Raw genomic sequence first — 19,233 nt, forward strand, 5'->3', positions numbered from 1 at the left:
GCTCCCTAGACATGGGCGTCAGATCGCATAGATGATAGACTGGCTGCTATAGACCTATCTAGGAATTGAAGACGGAGCGCCCCTGAGGCGGACGTTCGTAGCTGCCATTCGCAACCAGATGTCCTAACTATCATTGAAAACTCTGCTTTAGAATCTCTGGCTTTCGGAAGCGCAAATCAAGGATCATCTGGCCAAAAAGGCCATTGGCCCACGAGAACCTGTTCAAGTAAGCCGTCAGCATCGTCACCCTGACAACTCGCCGATGTTGGTAAGGGAGCACTCGAACTCACCACGGCCGCGTCCACTGGCTCGCATTATTCGAGTTGACGCTCTCGTGGATCAGCCCCAGCCCGTCGGTGGTGGCCAGGATCTCCTTCAGCTGCGCGACAATCTCGCCGTCGTCGTCCGACGTCAGGATCCGCACGATGCTCGCCATGGGCCAGGCCATGCCCGGCCCCACGTGCGGGCCGCCGACGGCGCTGATGGCCGACCCCTTCATGAAGTACGGGTTCGCGTCCGCGCTCAGGATCCTGGCCCTCGTCCGCTGGTACACGGCGTCCGTGTTGGCCAGGTACCCGAAGAACGGCGCCGCCAGCAGCGACGGCACGTTGGCGTCGTCCATCAGGTTCGCGCTGCCGTAGCCGTCCACCTCGTACGCGTAGACCGTCTCGACGCTGCTCCCGTTGGCGCTGACGACCGGCACGACGCCGTGCTTGGCGATGGCTGCGCTCAGCGCCCGCTCGAACGCGTTCATCTCGTCAGCCAGGCCCGGCGGGGCCTGGCTGCCCAGCTTGGCCACGATGCCGGCGGCGCCGGCCAGGTAGCGCGCAAACATCATGTTCGCCGGCACGAGGAACTGGAACAGCGTGCTGTCGTCGCTGGGGCGGAACGCGCTGCGCACGAGGCCGGTCACGCGCACGGGGCTGCCCAGCCCGTCGTTCGCGAGCGTCTCGGTCGTCCGGCTGGTCTGGCGCGTGAAGGTGTAGGGGCTCGGCAGCACGCGGCCGTCGGCGCCGTAGGTGCCCGCGTCGGCCATGGCGCGCGCCGTCGCCAGCACGGCCTGCACGGCGGGCAGCCACTGGAACTTGGCGAAAAAAGCGGCGTCGTGGGTCGTCTCGTAGTACTGCGTGCTGACCTGCAAGAACGCGGCGAGGCTGTCGAGCTCGTACTTGCACTCGAACACGGCGCGGGGGTCGTAGGCGGGGGTGACGGCGTCGGAGGCCGCGTCCGTGTTGACGGCGGGCTGGATACCGCTCTCCGGAGGCGGTTGGAACGAGTTGCAGAAGGGCGAGGTCAGCAGGTAGCGGGCCTGGAGGTTGATGACGCCGCGAAAGAGGCTGGCGATGGACTCGGGCTGCTGGATCTGCACCGGGTCGGACTCGAGAACGGGGAGGTAGGACTGCAGCTGGTTGGCGCTATCGCGCAGCCACATGGCGTTGATGTCGCCGGTGATGATGAAGGCCAGCTCCTCAGCCGAGTTGTTGGCAGCATGACCACGCCAGCGGATGGCGGCTGTTATTCAACAACGCGAGTTAGTTCAAGCTTGCCTGGAACAAAAAGCTGTGTAATTGGCAGAAGAGATGCCAAATGTTACTTACTGTCGAGCGTGTTAGGGAACGTGTTCTCGAAGAGGCGGTAAAGATCCGGGTCAGCCACAACGGAAGACATGTTGGCGATGAGGGCCTCGACCGTGGACGAGTTGAAGGTGCGGCAAGCCGGGATCGGGCGCTGGTAAGACAGCGCATACTTGCCCGTCGAAAGCGGCTCGTGAGTGACCTGGGAGTAGTTCAGGTAGTCGGGGCAGAAAGCTTTTGTTTCCGCCGAGGCGACACCTGCCCCGAGGCTCGCCAGCAGCAGCTGGGCAAGTGTTTTCATTGTCTTCTTCGTGACCGCCCGGTGCGGTGATGCGCTGGTGCAGTTCAAGCTTCAATCGAACTTCCACGCCTCGCAATGCCCTTGCTTGCCGAAAAGAGCAGCGGTGAGGTCGAGTTGCACACAGGCGACCGTGGAAGCATGGAAAGACCCCGCGATGTAATTAACTAGGCACTGTGTGTGATGAAACCTTCGAGCATTTGATTTAACTGCTTTGTATTTGTAGCGCCGCCTGTGGTGCTGCTTGACTTGGGAGTGCTCCAAGCAGGATCGCCAATGACGCGGCGATCGTTTACGCAGAATTCCGCACGTAAAAGGCTTGCTTGGGGTAACGATCTCCGCCTGGGCGAACAAAATGAATCCTTCTCGTGGTGGCCGAATCGCAGCTGCCGTTTCTGGACTGGCCGGGTTCTGCTTTGAACTTGCAAGGCAGGTGCGGGTGCGAGTTGAGTGGTCATGAGGTGCCACGAAGAGTGCTGCCAGCCCCCAGGCCTTTGCTGCTTTCACTGGAGTGACCGTTCGAATGTGACTTTCCTCGTGGAGAAAGACGGGACCATTCTGTGCATGCATGCATGCATAGGTACCCAGTGCCCAATAATCAGTGCTATGCATGCTATATCTCCAATATCCACGTTGAACTCTTTGCATTGTCCTCCCATTTCTAGCATCCCGGTCCAGCCCGTCCACCCGATAACACCTCTCTTATGACCAGGAGCTTTCCGGTCTGCTGCGGCCTTGCCGGTAGCGACGTGGCAGCTTCTGCAGACTCCCTTTATGACTTGGATACCGTCATTGTTTCTGGGGTCCTTGGACTATATAGGGAGGGCCATAGGATCTATCCTAACTCCGCTGTCGGGTTCGGTTTTCCCCTTGCCAAGAGCGGTTCCAGGTTTGCCCCTCTCTGATGAATGGCGAAAGTTCACTGAATGTCCCGCCTCAAGGATTACTCGGTTAGTTTTGGAGCACCTCTGAATCTAGTGTGGATACACCTTCGGATTCTCTCGTTCCACGGCGCCTCTTCATGGTATTCCCCAGACCTGAAGCTCGCCGAGATAGACTGACTTCAAAGCGATAGGGCGCTCTCCTCTTCTGCAAGCCTACAAGGGGAATAGTCCTCGCAGTGAGCGAACATATGGACATCAACCCTTGGAAGTCTGTGGACCCCAAAGGCTCATTCCAGTTGAACTCGGACCTTGGGTCCCTTAGACAGCTCGGACCATCTCGAGTCAGGGTCTCGCCAGTTGCGATATTTCTGCGTATGCATGGCCAGCCCGACGCGGGCGTACGTCTCGTCATCCACCCTCCTCAACACGAGGTACGTCGTGGTGACCCTGCGGTTCCCCATCGGAAACGCCTCGCTATCCGGCCAGCCGCGCGTGTCGCGCTTGACCACCAGAAAGCTGCACCCCTTGTCGTCGAGCACCTCGTCCGTGTCGTACCACACCTCGTACGACTCGCTGTCCATCCAGGCCGGGAACGGGCCGTCCGACGGACGGATGAGCGTCCCCGAGAGGACCAGGCGCCGAGACGGGCCGGCTGCCTCTTTGACCGCGGCGGCGACGTCGTCGTCGTCGTGGGCGTCGTCGACGTCGATCGGGCTGGCTCTCCACATGCGTTGAAACGCGATGCGCGAGTCGCACGACCAGGTCGGGGCCGCCGTCAGGCGCCGGCCCGGCCAGTGCGCCCACCAGACCAGCGTCCGCAGGAGCATGCTCCGCCAGAGGCCGAACATGTACTCGTCGGCCCACACCCGCTGCAGCTCGCTCGCGATGCCGGCCAGCGCCGCGAGCCGGTCTTCGGCGTACTGCAGCTGGCGAATCGAGAACTCGGTCACGATGTCCTTCCACGTGTCCAAGCGGTTGGAGTAGGGCACCATGTCGCTGATGAGGACCTTGTGGAGCCGGTCGCGCATCGATTCGCCGCCGAAGATGCCGGGCGGAAGCCGGAGTTCGACCCACGGCCCGCCTTTGTCGGAGAGCGCCCTGTGCGGCGCCGATATCTTTTCCCCGAAGGGCGTCTGGGCAATGAACTCGCCGTCGCCGTACTGGCAGAGCATCTTGACGCCCCAGCCGGCGAACACCAGGCGCCGCGGCGAGAGCAGGGCCTCCTGGAGGCACCAGCCACGCATGTCCAGCTGGCGGAGAGCAGGGTTTCCCATCCTGGTCAGGTCGTAGAAGTTGGTGAGCGTGAAGCGGAGCGTGCCGACCTCGCCGTTCGGGAGCGTCACGCGCGCCGCCACGGACGGGAAGAATGGCGCGGGCGACCGAAGGAAGCCCTCGCTGGCGGCTCCGGCGGTGTCGGCGGCGATGGTGACGGTGGCGTTCTTGTAGATGATGTCCATCTTGACGATCTCACGCGCCTTATCGGCGTCGTCGTCTTGTACAATACAGAGCTTCCAACATCAGAGAGTTAGTTCTCTCCGTACCGGGATACCGGCAGCTGCTTGGCGCCAAAGGGGGGCCTGTCTCGGGAGCAACAAAACGGACTCCAACTTAACGACGTACCGCGTCGACCCAGAGGTAGCGCAGCCCGAGGCGCCGCGTGACCTCGACGGCATCCGCGACGGTCCGGGACAGCCGGTCGACCGCGACCCCGGTCGTCATCAGCTCGGCGAGCGTGCCGCGCAGCGTCTTGAACTGGTCGCCGCCCCAGCGGTAGCTGAGGCAGGCGTACTCGCCGCGCTCTCCGCCGCCCTCGCCCCCGCCCTCGGCGCCGCTCGCATGCAGCAGGACCCGGCCGTTCCCGCCATCGCCATCGCCATCGCCATCGCCGCCGCCGACGTCGATTACCCGCGTCGGCAGCAGCGGGAGCAGCCCGCTCTCCGCGTCCGTCACGCGGCACGGCTTGTGCGACGCGCGGCAGGCGCGCAGCCACTCCCGCGCCCGGATGAACACGGCCTCGCTCGTCAGGTCGATCGGCGGCTGCGGCACCGACACAAACGCGGCCGCGGGGTCGCCTGTTCAGGCAGCAGCAGCACCGTGAGCATGAGCAAGCAAGTCCCGTTTTGTTTATTCTTCGTATTAACAGGGGTTTCATGAGGTGGGTGCCCTGATTACCTACCGGGCATCGCGAACCGCTTGATGGGCTGGTAGGCGCCCATCTTCGGCTCTCTGCCGAGCTGGTTTCCCATCAAGGCGCACAGCTCGCATCCGGGGTCCGGGTCGCGCCTGAATTCGTCTTTCTTTCCAGGCGAAGTTTGCGGCCGGGCGAGCATCTTCCAGCAGCCGGAGCAGAAGCGCTCCTTGCGGCTGTGGAGATCGGTGGCATCCAGAACCGCTTGAGACATGACGGGGCTGTATTCCGTGAACAGCACAGCACAATATGCAGGAACGGGTATCAAGCCCAGTCCATTTAGAGATCTGCACTTGGTACACCAGATATTGCTGTAGGAAGCGGGGTGTGCGAATGTCCTTGTTATAGGGGTCCTTGGGGGCCGTCCGCCCAATTCGGTGCTTGGATGGAGTGCCTAGCCGCTGACTTGCAGGCTGGGCCCCCTGATTAGCAGCCTTGGCTCGTCTTAAGCCTGCACGGAGAAAACCGTGCGCTGGTCCGCGTATGTATGGACGGATCCTCAGTTATCTCGGAGGACGATGATGAGCTGGCCCAAGATCCCCGGTTACACAAACATAGCTGAGCCTTTCCGTTGCAACGTTGACCCAGCAGCTCATCGAGGTTTACCCCTGGCAACTCACAAAGCCGCGCCACGGAAAAGCAGAGAAATAGACGGCCAAGCCTGAAAGAGCACTGCAGTTTCCCATTCACACACGTCGCCCGTACCGACCATCGTCCACCAGCGTTCAACTATCTTCAATCACCGCACCCTTCCGACTCAAAAATCTTGCCACCCTTCCGCTCTGGCCGCCGCTTTTTGCGCCCCCCGTGCCCGCCTGGCGTTTGCATGAGCCACCCGCCGCCGAGCCCGGTGTGCCCAGAGGAGAAACACCCTGTAGGGCGCTCTCGACATCCATGTCCGAAATGTGCTTCCGTACCAAAGGGGGGTATCTCTGAAAGTTGCTTGTTTCCAAATAGCGTCTAGGCAGCGAGGCAGTGAATGGGAGAAGGAAACCGGAGAGCCGGAGAATGAAGCGCAAGAAAAAAGGAAAAAATGGCCCTCCGGACGGACACCCAATACCATCAACGGCCCGGCTGTCCCTAGAATGGTCAAATCAAGTGCAGTGGAAGAGAAATGGTGAGGGGGAAAATATGATGCTTGTGAAGGCAGAGACATGAGCTTGTTTTTTTCCATTGCATCGTGTTGTCCAGACATGAGTAAACGTGAGCCCAATCCGTGATACGAGGCAGAACCGAGAACGCCGTGGAAAACCCCGATGTCATGTCGTGTCTTGCCCATGTCCAGAACGGGAAAAAAAGATCAAGGAAATGAATATATGGACCGGAAGCCATGCAGTACCGAAGAAGTCGAACACGGACTTGACCAACTCCCCGTGGTGTGGTGGCCCGGTCGACGCTCAAGCCACCGGCGCGACAGGAGCCACTGCCGGGGCCGGGATGTTCTGGCCGTTGTTCAGGTCCACTTCTGGCTGCAGTTCGCCGTTGACGCCGGCCTTCTTGGTGCAGTCGCGCGAGATATGACCGGCCTCGCCGCACTGGTAGCACGTCTTGCCCGCCGTGTTGAGGGGGCCGCCGTTGGGAGCTGTGCAGTCGCGCGAGATGTGGCCGAGCTTGCCGCAGGCGTAGCATTTCATCGCCTGCGCCTGGCAGTCGCGAGCAAAGTGGTTCGGACCGCCGCACTTATAGCAGGTCGCCGGACGGGGTGCGCCGGCGAATCCGCCGCGGATGGGCCCATAGCCGCCGCGGCCGACGATGCCGCCTCTGCCAAGCCCAGCAACCGGGGGGTTGGGACAGTTGCGCTGAAAGGGAGTCAGCACAGCTTTAGAGGGTCTGCAATATGAGGGAGGAGGGCTCACGGCTAGGTGTCCGATGGCGTCGCAGTTGTAGCACCGGTTGCCGGCACCGGCACCGCTCAAGCGAAGTGTAGGGCACTCGGCTTGGACGTGACCCAGGCCCTGGCAGTGGTAGCACTGCTTGCCCTTGGTGGTGCGAGGCATCGGGCACTCATTGGACTCGTGGTTCGGCTGCTTGCCTGTTCCGGAGTCAGTACCTGGACGGCGGCACGGCGGCGTAGAGTTCAATGGGCGGGCCGTACAGTTGTAGCAGAGCCGATGGGGGGAGGCGCAGGCCTCGGCGTGGTGGCCAAGCTCACCGCACTTGTAGCACGCCCGACGAGAGACAGACGCCATGGTCATGGATAAGCTAAGGGTCTGCAAGCGGGTCAGCGCATGCCGTCATGATGGGTCAACGAGCTCCCCGCGGCGATTTTGCGGACACGTTTGCAAGCTCTAAATGCGCATCCCGGACCACTGGGGTGAGAGTAGTGATGTGGCGGCAATAATGTTTGTGAGGCCGTCGGGACGCTCGCAAGCCATGGTCGCGCTCGCAGACGCGGCTTTTGCTTAGGCGCGCAGTCCGCATCGGCAGTCGCTAGGTCCGGTTCCGTCGAGGCCCCTCACGGCGCCGGTGCTTGGGCCAGGGCAGGGCGGGCCGGGGTGAACGTTGTGCGACCCGACAGGTCTGCATCTGCACGCAAGCCACTCGACGGCGAATAGGACCCGGATAAACAGCGGCAGTCCGGGACGGCCGCGGCGGGAACCATCCAACCGGTGAAGCGAAGTGCAAGCCGGAGCGGTGGCGGCGCGTGCGAGATATTTTTGCTGCGGGCATCCCGATGGCCCAATAATGCGCGCATTCGGCCTCGTGCCGCCGTGAACACCGGGGCGGCAACCCAGCGCCTCGAGTCGTCGATTCCTGGCCCGGCCGGCGCGAGTGGACGGTGCTGCGTGCGCATGCAAACGTGTCCGCAAAAAGCCGCAGGCCGAAGCTGGTGGCTGATGGTGACAGTCGGGAGCAAGGATCGGAACTGACCTTCGGCAAAAGAAAATGGGAATAAAAAAGAAAACCAGCAAGGTCCTCAGATCTTCTTCCCACAAAATGTCGCTTCTTCTTCAAACCGCCTGCCGCAGCCTCGACCGATCTTCCGACTTCGTTTCCGACTTTCGACGCGCGCCAACGACTCCCTGGGAAAATGGGTTGCCTCGATGCTCCAGAAAACGCTCTGTTTGAAAGTGGGAAGAGGGAGAAAGGGAAGAGGCGGAATGAGCGGAACAACAAGGGAGCACGGCAATGGGCAGTGGACGGCGGGCGGCGGGCAGGAAGGGATAGCGCAGCTTCCAGCTTGCTGCTGGCACGGGCTTTCACAGGCAGAGAGGAAACCGAGTGACGAGCGAGTGACTTGCCTCGAGCAGGGATCCCGCGCACCAGCAGCGCAGATCTGGCAAGAAAAATGCAGTGACGTGGGGGGGCTTGGCGCCGGGGCGTCCGTAAAGCTAAGTACCGAGAAGGTAGTGCGGCCGAGTGAGGAGTGAGGGGCAGTTTCCACTTTTCGGTTAGGCGGGCTGTGGAAGCTGACGGTCCCCTGGCTCCTGCCACCAGGCATGGAAGCCCTGGGCTCTCAGCTCCCTCCTCCACTACGGTGGCTCCTCACGCAAAGGCAAAAAAAAATCTGGTCAGGCCCACTTACGCTGTAGCGCAAGGTATTCCGCACTGTAAGGTATTGTACCCCACAATGCAGCATCGCAGCTTCCAATTCGCGGCGAATCAAAACGGGGAACACACAGCTTTAGCGCCACAGAAGTACCTAGGTAGGTACCTTAGCCACGCAGTTGACTCGTGTCTCCTAACTGCAGCGCGTCAGTTTTTCCCTGTCGGGGCAGCCGGGTCTGCTCCACAGGATGTCGGGTATCACCGACAAACCACTGCCGCCGCCCTACTGTGGACCTGCACATAGTGGATGGCGCGGCGGTTTGGTACTGGCGTTACGGTTTACACTCTATGGGAATAACGTTACACCTCACTCTACGCTACTCCGTGAGGTCTCCACAATGGAATGCTCCCCAAAAGCCTACACTACTGTGTAACTCGCGCACGAGCAAATCCGAAAGCAAACCCGAAACAACCGGCGGGGCAGGAGGTCCATTTATTCATTACTCAGCGCCCTTTTCGGATTCCAGGACACTCTACAATTGGCAACGAGTGCCGTTACGGTATTTGAAGCATTTACCAGCAACTTGTGGACGGACAGATATACCGAGGCAATGGCCGTGCTGCCTCCACTGTCAGGTGCCGCTCACCAACGTTGGGCGAGTTTCGCCGACAAAATCGCTGTCCTGACCCAGCGCAAACAGCTCGGAGGACCCCTGCCTGCCGGACCTCACCCGCCCCCTCGCTCACTGCCCAATCATGCCCAACCAGAGCATCCATCCTGAAATACTCTGCAGGACACCGGCCGCGCCGCACGCGCTCGACAACGTGCCAACTCGTTCGGGCAAGCATGACGGGGCAACACGGGCCGGAAAGCCCAAAACGACAAGAGTAGTTCCGAGATGTCCAGGGGGCCGGTTGGTCAACCACGCCTCGTGCTGCTGCGGATGGAAGCTAACGACATGCACGACGGAGTACATAGGAGTGGCGCGTGCACTCGCATTTTACCCAACTTGATGCCGCTCATGCCGATTTTCAGGGGCAATGGCAGGCTGAGGACGGCCAGGGCTCTGCTTGAGGTTGAGCTGCGGATTGTGAAAGTGCCCCCTGAACAATTACCGCGGATTTAACGGTGGTTCCCCGAGAATCATGAGCCTCCGTGACCTTGCAGGCACACAAGTGGACAATCGAGCGTCTCACTCGACATCTGCGATTATTCCCACGTGCTGCGTGTAACTACCAGGTAGGTAATGAGGTGCGTACGCCCGGTACGCCGCCCCATGCGTTGTGTTAAAAGCACACGGATTCCACGGCTTCATAGATGATGGTCTACCCGGCGTCGAGCACCCGGCACCCCTTGTCAGTCTCGGTCCGTCTGCGTTCCTCACTATCGCAGGTTGTTGAACGCACGCCCATCCTCCAAACTGATGCACCTCATACCCATGAGCCTTCGGATCTCGCGCTTTCCGAAGGATGCGAAGACCCGCCCGGATGACCATTTCCTCGCGGGGCGATCGACCTCGGCCGAGCGTCTACCACGTAACTCACGCCGTCATCCGACGAATACGACGGCGGCCGAGGCATGTTATTACCGCGGGCACCGGCCCCATGCGTGGCTTCGGAGCTGCCCGAGCTGCTGCTGACGTCCAACTCTTCTTCTTCCATCGGCGGCGCATGCTCGTTGCGCGCCCAGAAGAGGTGGTTCGGATCGACCCTCTGCGGTTTCACTTGTCAGTCACCCTCGGGTGAGGCTCATAGGTTCATCTGCTGGCACCGAATTGCACATACCACGCTCTCCCGCCACATGCCGTAGGCCGGCGGGCCCGTCTTGGTCGCCTCGCTCTCGATGCCCGCGGCCTCCTCGTCGCGGGCCAGCACCACGGGGATGGGCTCGCGCGGGATGGCGTAGCCCCCCGGGCGGCTGATCATCTCCGGCAGCTGCCCGCGCTGCACGGCCTGCTCCCGCTTGCGCGCCTTGACCACCAGCATGAGGAGCCGGACGAGGCTGTGGCAGAAGAAGACGGTGACGGCGAGCAGGATGAGCACCAGCACGATCGTGAACTCGTTGCTGCTGACGTTTTTCGTCAACGAGAGCGAGAGGTCTGCCTCCGTCAGCCTTGTGCCGGGGTCTTCCCATCTGCGGTAGTTAGGCAATTTCTCGGGGAGCACTTACACACTGCCAACGTCAGCGTGAGGAACGTGCCCGACACGAAACAACGCAGTATCTGCGAGCGGATCCGGCGCGACTTGATCCAGGGGAAGCAGAACAGGAAGTGCTTCGGCGGCCGGCGCTGCCTGCGCTCGGACCCGGTCCCGGACTCGCCATCCTCTCTCCGCCGCCGCCGTTCCCGCTCCCTGCGCGCCCTCCGCTCGCTCCGGCTCTCTTCATCCCGACTGCGCTGCGACGACCGGTGGCTGCTGCCAGTGCCTGAGCGGCCGGAGCGATGCGACCTGCCCGACCTCGCCCGATCACTCCGGCTGCGACTGCCACTCCCACTCCCCTCCCTGCGATGCCGCCTCTCCCGCTCCCGCTGCCGGTGCCGATGCTTCCTCCGCCGCTCGCGATGCAGGTCCCCCTGCCCGTGGCCCACCACAACCCCCTCAGCAGCAGCATGCCGCGTGCCCCTCCCCTCCCGCAGCACCACCGGCTCCGGCGCCGCCACCCCCACCTCCGCCGCTGTACCGGGCCGCGCCGTCGGCAGCCCGTGGCTGCTGTCCTGCGTCCACGTGCGCGCCAGGCCGGGCATCTGCAGCCGCGAGCCGGGCAGGCGCAGGTCGGCGGCGCGGATGCGGTACTGTGACGACGACGGCGGGAAGGCGGGGCTCTTGGGCCCGCCATCGCCACCGTCCATATCCATATCTATGTCCCTGTCCTCGTCCGTCTCGTCCGTACCGACCACCGTGTCAGGCGCGCCGCGCAGGCCCTCGCCCGAGTAGGCGCTGCTGGCGGGCCGCGGGGCGCGGGAGAAGGAGAAGAAGGACGCGCGGGCAGCGGCGGCGGAGCTTCCGAGGAAGCTGGGGATGGGCGGGCGGAAGCGGTGCAGGAAGCGCGCGCGCGGGGTGTCGCGCTCGGCCATTGCTGTTGCTTCTGCTGCTGCTGCTGCCGTCTCGGCGGTGGCGGCTGCCGCGGCGGCCGCGGCGGCCGGGGAGGGGGAGTAAGGGTGGTTCTGCGCTTCGAGGTCGTCGTGGTCGTTGTCGGGGATGACGTGGATTCGTGGTGAGAGCGGGGCACGGTCGTCGTACGGGTCGCCCTGCTCGGGGCTGTTTTCGAGGTCTGGGTTGGCCGCGCGCGGGCGGGCGAAGAAGTTGAAGCGGTTCATTGCTGTTGCTCGGTTGGTGGGATTACTGTGTTGACGGTGAGTAATTGGTCGTGTTAGGCTGTGCTGCGTTTGGTGTCATGAAGGCTGGGAGGCGCTGCCGTCTGTCTCCCGCCTTGAAGATGCGCGTCTTGGTCCGCGGCGTACACCAGCCGGACACCTGTTTCTGTCCGAGCCGGCGATGATACGGAGCGAGACCGAGTGTAGAGTCGCTCACGGCCTCCGGCGCTCTGGAAGGAAGCAGGATGTCAAAGAGATCGAGAGGTTGCCTCGTTGACCGAAGAGGCCAGAGGTGGGTATCATCAACTCCTTATGCGCCGTCCCTGTATATTTCCCAGGTAGTGAAGAAGAAACCGAAAAAACGCCGTCCAATGATTACCGGCTTCCAGAGCCTTGTGATGTATGCCAATGCCGAAAGACAGGGAAAGAGCGTGTAGGAGCCGGATGCCAATCCAATGGTCCTCGCCCCCTTCGATGCGGTGAATTGCCCAGAAGGGCACGAGGGAGAGGGAAGTCGTTGGTCCTGGAGTGTCGTGATGGGATGGAGAACCCGATGACTCCGAGGCTGCAGGCAGAAGAGAAAGGAACAAAGAAGGAAAAAGCCTGTTCATGTGAAAGATTGTGGACACCGACGACGGTCCATAGGTGGGCGCGCCACCGTGTTTTGTTTCGGGATATGCGAGCTGATTCACACGCGGATGTTGACTGGCTGGCAGCGTTCGAAACCTCGGCCCGGGAAGAAGAGCACAAAACAGGAGTTCCTGGCGAGGATTGGATGGCGACCGAGGAGCTGAGAAATCGAACTTCCGTCAAGTCAAGGATACGGGCCCAGAGGCGAGACTCGAGATGCACGGGGCAGGGGCAAGTGGAAGGGATGGGTTGGGACTAAGGTACATACAGGACATGACAATCGCGGGTAAGCCACTGCAGAGAACAGGCTCTCAGAAGCGCACAGGCAGGAGGCTACGCGAGGATGAGCGAACTTCTGGATGTCCATCGCGCATTTCGAGACGGAAGGGCACCACCGACCCCTTGGGGTCCCCTGCCGAAAGATCGTGCGGCGTGCGCGGTGTCTCAACCTCCCCGGGTCTTGGATGTTTGGCACGACTCGGTGCCGTTGTGTATGGCCCACAGCAGCTCGATGCCGCAAGGCCTGAAGAAAACTTCTTGTTACCAGTCATTCCTCTCTTTTCATCGAGATACTCAAGCCACATCAACTCGGCAGCGAATAGTCACGTCCAGAAACGCGACAACAGCAACGCGCGTGCCTTCCTCGAGGCGTTGGCACCATGCAAGCAGAGGAAGGCTGCATGCAGTTTCGGCCTCCCGGTCCTCCTCGCCCGCGATTCGATGGCGGTCGCAGAAAGGGTCGCAACCGGGAAGCCCCTGGCCGGCAGAAGTGGGCGGCTGCGGCCAAATGATTGGCCCCCACGAATGAAGCATCTCCTTGGCGTGAAGGCAAGCGGGGCAGGCACCATGTTTCAGAGCATCCTGGGCTCGGATCAGGGACTTGGCCTCGGGGTCGCGAAGCTGCGCCGTCACGAAGACTTCGGATTCCGTTGGCAGTATCTCAGCGACGAGTAGGTACCTTATCAATCTGTAAGGAATTAGGAGTTGCAGACTCTCAGAAACACCCACAGTTCAAGGGCCTCACGCTGCTCCGACCCAGGTGCAAGTGCTTCGACGCACAAGCACTCGCTCAGTTGTTTCTCGCGCTGTCCAAGCCCAGAACTGCGGAATGAGGCAACTCGACTGCGCTCCTTGCCAGGGTTAATTCTCCGGTGGGGTATCATCATCGCTGCAGCCACCAGTCCCTGCCTTCCGAGCACGGCGCTCTCGGGCCCCTTTTCACCTCTCGGATGCCGGGAAGTTCTGAAATCTACAACCATCGCACCTCATCGGCCCATCAGCCATTCTGCCTGGACTTGTAGCTCATGCCCATCCCAACCACTCATCACCACCCCTCGAGCGGAAGGTAGGACATCCGCCCCAGGTGGGCAGGGCGGGAGCACTTGCTCTACCGCGGCCGCTCTTCGAGCCCTGAGTTTCGGGGCGGATAGTAGCGCCATAAGCTTGGCCGCTCTGTGTTATAACCCGTGTCTCTGCTCACAAGGAAGACCTCGCGGCTGGACGGGTAGTCGGCGTCGAGATTGATTCTGAAACCCCGGCGCCTTTTCCAGGCTGCCGGCTCACTTCAGCTCGCCCAGCAGCATGGTGCGGTCGGAAGACGCAGAGAGAACTACCGAACAAGTTAGCCACAACGAAATCCTCCCCATGGCTGCGCAAGGGTGCACCAACTTATAGGAGCATCTCCTGGCGCAAACTCGGCACAGTTCACCGTCCCCTTGTGACCCGGCAGCTTGTACAGCAACTTCCCGGAATCGCTGGCCCAGATGACGACCGTGCCGTCCCCTGCCCCGACAGCAATCTTCTTGCCGTCCGAGTCCCAGCTCCCGCGGATCAGGTTCTTCTCCAGCCCGAGCGGCGCGCCGTCAAAGGTGCGGATGTGGCGCTCGGCGGGGGCAAACGGCCTGATATCCCAAGTGCGCGCCGTCGAGTCCATGGCGTAGGAGAGCAGCTGCTGGCCGTCCGGCGATACCCGCAGCGACGTGATTGTGTCGGTGTGGCCCAGCATCGAGTGGACCGTCGCCTTCTTCCGTATGTCCCACACCTTGATGTCGTTGTCGATGCCGCCCGAGTAGATCTCGTGGCCAGCCTCGGAGATGGCGACGGCCGTGATCGGGAACTCGGTCTCGATGTAGTCGACCGCATTCTTCGTCCTCGGGTCCCATATCCCGATGGTGCCGTCGTCACTCCCGCTGATGAGCAGCTCCTCGCCGCGCTTGCTGATGTCCATCGAGTTGATGATCTCCTCGTGCCCGACGTAGCGCCGTATCCTTTGACCGGACGTGAGATCCCAGCTCGCGAGGTGCATATCGGCCGAGGCGGAGAAGAGGATGTCGGAGTCGCGGGACCACTGGAGGTCGAGGATGGCGCCGCGATGGCCGGTCAGCACGCCGTAGTTCTCGCAGTCGCCGTATGTCCTCCACAGCACTGCCGTCGCTGGTCAGTTCGCCCCTCGCACAGCACGAAAGCATGCGGAGACTCACTTATCGTCCGATCCATAGACCCGGAAGCTATCAGATTCCCCGTAGAGTCGAACTTGGCGGAAAAAATCTCGCCCGTGTGTCCTGACAGCTCCATCAGGGGGTGCTGAAGCGCGCTGGTTCGGGGCGCCTGATAGATTCCGTAGGTCAGCACAACATCGCGGCAACTCCCAAAGCAGCAAACCCAGCACTTACTGTCTGGATGAGTGCACCACTCCCTGACGCGCCGGGCCGTGTGAGGGCGCGGCTGGTGCCCACATTCTGCCGCTTGACGACAAGCTGTCCGTCGCCTGGCTCATCGGGGGCCGGTCGCTTTTCCGACATGATCGAGGCTGGGTTTGTGAAATCTCTACTCGGAAGCAATTGGGGTCGCGGACAGAAGAAACAGGACTGGCGACGCGAGACTGGTGCTGTTTGAGCTTGATGTTGCCCAGCTTGGAAAAGCGTCATTCGCACCTTGCAGCAAGTTGCACCAAGGCTGCTGGATTTTAGATCCCCCGCGCTCCGCTGCGAGGGTCGGTCCCCACCCACCAGCCCGGTGCGCATGTGTTCCATTCCAAAGCGTTAACGTAACCTTGTACAGTACAATACGGAATACATTACGCTTTGCGCCATGGAATACCGAACCCATCTCAATCGGGGCGCGACCACCATCATTGACAGTCCTCATTGAATGTTTACTCGCCAGCCCAAACTAGGCCATCTCTAAACATCGGCTTCTGTACTGCGTATCGTTCTCTGTTATTATATTGGCAACTTTCTACCGTCATCGCCGGCTGGGTTTTTCCTTCTCAGTCCGCAATGGCGTCAAGTAAGGCTTCGCGCCTGGGGGAGGAGTATGTTCGCACCCCAGCGGCCAGCACCTGCCCGTTCGTGATGATGCTGACCGTTGTTTCTCCCACACAGGGTTTGGAAGTAAGAAGCGCACCTACAGCCGCATCAAACCCCGCTATTGCTGACCGCGCCAGGACGCGGATGGACAAGGTCAACTCCGAGCTCGTCGTCCTCACATACGGCACCATCGTCGCGCAGCTCTGCAAGGACTTTGACAGCGACTATGTCGAGGTCAACAAGCAGCTGGACAAGATGGGCTACAACATCGGCCTGCGCCTGATCGAAGACTACCTGGCCAAGTCCAATACCGTCAGACGGTGCGCCAACTTCCGAGAGACCGCCGAGATGATTGCCAAGGTGCGTTCGGCCCAGTCCGGGGGGGGGGGGGTGGAGGGTACGCTGGCGCTCGTCCGTGTCTGACGGCGATGGGATGCACTGCAGGTCGGGTTCAAGATATTCCTCAACATCACACCGACAATCACAAACTGGACGAGCGACGGCAAGCAGTTCTCGCTGGTGTTTGACGAGAACCCCTTTGCCGACTTCGTCGAGCTGCCCGACGACGGCCGCGCCCAGGACGAGCTGTGGTACTCCAACATCCTGTGCGGCGTGCTGCGAGGAGCGCTGGAGATGGTCCAGATGCAGGTGGAGGCCCACTTCGTCAGCGACGTGCTGAGGGGGAATGACACAACCGAGATGCGCATCAGTCTAATACGGTACATTGACGACGAACTCCCGCCAGAGGATGACTAGTCGTTTGCGAGACTTCGCACAACGAAGCCGCCTGATACGTCGGTCTTGCGGAGGCCATCCATGCAGCCCGACGCGGCCATCTGGCCGCAACAGGGAGGGGCCCCTTTAGACGGCCAGCCCGGGCTACGGTGGGCAAGCGACGGCCATCTCTTGACGGGACACTAACCCACGACGCAGCGTTGCGCTTCGGCAGTGATGGACATGCCCACCGGCCCCGGTGTTCGTGCGGGCCTACATGGGGAGTCGGCTGAGAAGAGTTCAGGGGCCGCCGAACCCGATCGGGCCGGGGCCTCTTTCGAAACACACGAAGCCTAGGACAGGACACCGCATGTACGGAATACCCACACAATTCAGCTGATTGGGCCCATGAGGCCAGAGCGCCTCCGTCTTTCTTGTTTCCACCGCCTCGCGTTGCTGGAATTGAGCCCTCCAGACACCAGACGAGGCAGTGGACGCAGCTTCAAATCCTTGCGTAGGATGCGTGTTCGTGCTGCGATGATCCGCCGTCGGTTAGGGCACTCTCTGCCACCCAGAAGCTAACTTGAACAATCTTGACAGTGCTGTTGGACAATTGCAGTGCGTTGATTGTCAGTCGAGTCCTTGTTCCACCTCTGCAAGTTTGTTGGACAATGCAAGGCCCTGCCTCGTTGCGGATTGAAGGAAGCCCATGGTCCGCAGTGCGCCCCGACATCCGGGAACCAACACCTCGAGGTCAAAAGCGGCAGCAGGGCACGCTTTATTCTCCAAGGGATCGGGCTCTTCCTACCGCCGTTGCGGTATGCATGGGATCGGAGCTGCGCGCAGCACAGCCCTGCAGCCCTGCAGACCTGCAGCCCGGGTCGAGATTTGCCGGCCAGAGCGCCGCGGCGACTGCGCCACGCTCTGAGCCCACGGAACCCGACGGATCGAGCGTCACGCTCCCGATTGCGGCCTCTGCTGCACGGCCTCTGCGAGTTGTTTTGCACACACTGCCACTTCAACAAGCCAGCCCCGTCACGCGCACGTCACATATTTTTTGTGAGGCGGTCTCACGGGGCGCTGGCCACGCAAGTGGCCACGCTCAGCCCATGTGAACCATGCCACGTCTTATGAGTTATTTGAACAAAGGGGCAACGCCCTTATATACTCTCCCGTCGCCCATGGTGATGCCCGTCTTGCATTGCGGACAAACTTGGCCTGGCACCTGAGCTGAGAACTTTGAAAAAACATGCTCGCACCGCACCGACATTCGAACCGCGCCATGTCCCAACCTCAACCAGGAACGACCCCTCCAGAGACCGCAGTAAGAGCAGCTATAGCAGCGGGCCTTTGCAACAGTCTCGTTCTGTTCCACGGCTTGCACAACCTCGCGCCATACATCTCTTCTCAGGCCGGTCTTACACCATCGCAACCACCGGTTGTCCGGCAAAGTATGCAAAACCTGTCTCCAACAATGGGAAGCTGCTCCTCCAAGCGCGGCTTCTCGAGCCGCCGCCACTCCGGCTCTCACAGCGACTTTTCCGCCACCGAGCCTCTCATCCCGCACCCCTACTATGCACCATCCTCGCCCACCGACTCCCGGCTCCCTCCGCGGGACAGCAGCAGCAATAACAACAAGCACCGCCGCCAATCCAAACACGACGAAAAGCATCACCCCCAGCAGCAGCAGCCACCCCGCGCCGAATTCCACCTGCAGGTGACCTGCCGCACCTGCCGCGTGCGCAACGAGGTCTGCCGCATCGCGCTCGACTTCAACCAGCAGTCGACGCTCGCCTACCGCGACTACCACTACGGCCCCACCCTCTCACAGCAGCAACAACAACAACAACCACGCGACGATGATGAGGATGACGTCATCGACGTCGACGCAGAGCCGCAGCCGTGGACGCTCGAGGTGGACTTCCACGACTTCGTCAAGAGCCTCGGCGGCGAGGCGGAGCGCGCCCAGAGCGTGCTGCGGCGCTACCTGGGCGATCGGACCTATGGTGGCGATGCCGGGTCGGTGGAAGAGGAGGAGAAGAAGAAGAGCAGCCGCCGGTGGAGTATGAGGAGGGAGAAGGGGACGGGCGCTGGCAGTACGTCGGCGATGTTCCGGGTGGATGATCTGTTGGCGGATTTGAGGAGGCAGGGGGTTGAGTTTTGGAGTAGTCTTTGATTTTTTTCTTCTTTCTCCTTTTTTTTTTCTCCCCTTCTTTTGGCTGATGCCTTTTTTTTTCGCTGCCTTTGCAGCTTCATAATCATGACGCACTGGGATGGAGGGAAGGCAGGGAGGGAAGTGTGTATTTCTGCCCTGGGTGAGTGTTTTGCATGATTGTCACGGGGTGTTGCAGACTTGGGGGCTTCTTCACCGGGCAACCCGCATATTTAAAATTTGGAGGAACTGGAAGGTCTAGACGGCGTCTTGGGATTCTTGTATAGATTGATACCCGCTTCTCTGCTTGGCAAGATACGGATTAGACATATTGTTTAATGAACTGGAAGCCAGAGTGATTAAGGAACATATGACTTTGGCAACTCTGAGTGCCCCACGTTGAACCGGCGTCTACCGCCGGGGTTACGACGCATATGATCTGTTGTCTACTCCCTTTTAGAGGGGCAGTACGCCGTTTGTCACGGCATGAGTTCACAGAAGTCACCTTTTTTGTGAACCGTCGCCCACCGCACCCGGAATCAGACTTACCCAAGGTGCTCCTCAGCAAGATTGTTATGAAGTCGACGGCTGTTTACCTTAGCTTGGCTTGGCTTCCTTGACAGTTGCTCAAGAAACAAATATATGGCACGACTACCCAATAACTACAAGTGTTAGAAGTGGC

General features: G+C 61.0%; 7 protein-coding genes across 7 annotated transcripts; 2 read left to right on the plus strand and 5 right to left on the minus strand.

The window, feature by feature from the left end:
* Positions 1 to 130: 130 nt before the first annotated feature.
* THITE_48148 (uncharacterized protein) lies at positions 131 to 1,875 on the minus strand (the record flags this gene model as incomplete). The annotated part of the gene is made up of 3 exons (XM_003651040.1): positions 131 to 218; positions 291 to 1,512; positions 1,599 to 1,875. 3 exons carry the CDS (start codon positions 1,873 to 1,875, stop codon positions 131 to 133), a joined length of 1,587 nt encoding a protein of 528 aa, XP_003651088.1.
* A 917-nt stretch (positions 1,876 to 2,792) lies between these two features.
* On the minus strand, positions 2,793 to 3,940 carry THITE_2111064 (uncharacterized protein). The gene has a single exon (XM_003651041.1). The coding sequence runs from the start codon at positions 3,926 to 3,928 to the stop codon at positions 3,044 to 3,046; it is 885 nt and encodes a 294-aa protein (XP_003651089.1). The 5' UTR covers positions 3,929 to 3,940; the 3' UTR covers positions 2,793 to 3,043.
* Positions 3,941 to 4,174: 234 nt separating this feature from the next.
* THITE_2031283 (uncharacterized protein) lies at positions 4,175 to 4,568 on the minus strand (the record flags this gene model as incomplete). The annotated part of the gene is made up of 2 exons (XM_003651042.1): positions 4,175 to 4,264; positions 4,377 to 4,568. Coding segments are annotated over 2 exons (282 nt in total), but the record flags the coding sequence as incomplete, so codon positions are not given.
* A 5,487-nt stretch (positions 4,569 to 10,055) lies between these two features.
* Positions 10,056 to 11,529, minus strand: THITE_2111072 (uncharacterized protein). The gene is made up of 2 exons (XM_003651043.1): positions 10,604 to 11,529; positions 10,056 to 10,532 (listed from the first exon to the last, which is right to left on the minus strand). Exons 1-2 carry the CDS (start codon positions 11,505 to 11,507, stop codon positions 10,183 to 10,185), a joined length of 1,254 nt encoding a protein of 417 aa, XP_003651091.1. The 5' UTR covers positions 11,508 to 11,529; the 3' UTR covers positions 10,056 to 10,182.
* A 2,248-nt stretch (positions 11,530 to 13,777) lies between these two features.
* Positions 13,778 to 15,178, minus strand: THITE_2094650 (uncharacterized protein; the record flags this gene model as incomplete). Its single annotated transcript, XM_003651044.1, has 4 exons — positions 13,778 to 13,986; positions 14,046 to 14,801; positions 14,858 to 14,984; positions 15,050 to 15,178. The coding sequence occupies 4 exons, from the start codon at positions 15,176 to 15,178 to the stop codon at positions 13,937 to 13,939; spliced, it is 1,062 nt and encodes a 353-aa protein (XP_003651092.1). The 3' UTR covers positions 13,778 to 13,936.
* Positions 15,179 to 15,453: 275 nt separating this feature from the next.
* Positions 15,454 to 16,737, plus strand: THITE_2111078 (uncharacterized protein). Its single transcript, XM_003651045.1, has 3 exons — positions 15,454 to 15,690; positions 15,761 to 16,045; positions 16,130 to 16,737. The coding sequence occupies exons 2-3, from the start codon at positions 15,830 to 15,832 to the stop codon at positions 16,439 to 16,441; spliced, it is 528 nt and encodes a 175-aa protein (XP_003651093.1). The 5' UTR covers positions 15,454 to 15,690; positions 15,761 to 15,829; the 3' UTR covers positions 16,442 to 16,737.
* A 653-nt stretch (positions 16,738 to 17,390) lies between these two features.
* On the plus strand, positions 17,391 to 18,692 carry THITE_2111080 (uncharacterized protein). Its single transcript, XM_003651046.1, has one exon. The coding sequence runs from the start codon at positions 17,874 to 17,876 to the stop codon at positions 18,573 to 18,575; it is 702 nt and encodes a 233-aa protein (XP_003651094.1). The 5' UTR covers positions 17,391 to 17,873; the 3' UTR covers positions 18,576 to 18,692.
* The last annotated feature ends 541 nt before the right edge of the window (positions 18,693 to 19,233 follow it).

The sequence above is a fragment of the Thermothielavioides terrestris genome, chromosome 1, assembly GCF_000226115.1.
Source record: "Thermothielavioides terrestris NRRL 8126 chromosome 1, complete sequence".
NCBI classification, from domain to species: Eukaryota; Fungi; Ascomycota; class Sordariomycetes; order Sordariales; family Chaetomiaceae; genus Thermothielavioides; species Thermothielavioides terrestris.

Coding starts and splice junctions, on each gene's coding strand:
- THITE_2111064 (XM_003651041.1), bottom strand. CDS start 3,928: ATGCTCTGCCAGTACGGCGACGGCGAGTTCATTGCCCAGACGCCCTTC.
- THITE_2111072 (XM_003651043.1), bottom strand. CDS start 11,507: ATGGCCGAGCGCGACACCCCGCGCGCGCGCTTCCTGCACCGCTTCCGC. Junction 10,533..10,603: donor CACGCTGACGTTGGCAGTGT/GTAAGTGCTCCC, acceptor TGACGGAGGCAG/ACCTCTCGCTCTCGTTGACG.
- THITE_2111078 (XM_003651045.1), top strand. CDS start 15,830: ATGGACAAGGTCAACTCCGAGCTCGTCGTCCTCACATACGGCACCATC. Junction 16,046..16,129: donor CCGCCGAGATGATTGCCAAG/GTGCGTTCGGCC, acceptor GATGCACTGCAG/GTCGGGTTCAAGATATTCCT.
- THITE_2111080 (XM_003651046.1), top strand. CDS start 17,874: ATGGGAAGCTGCTCCTCCAAGCGCGGCTTCTCGAGCCGCCGCCACTCC.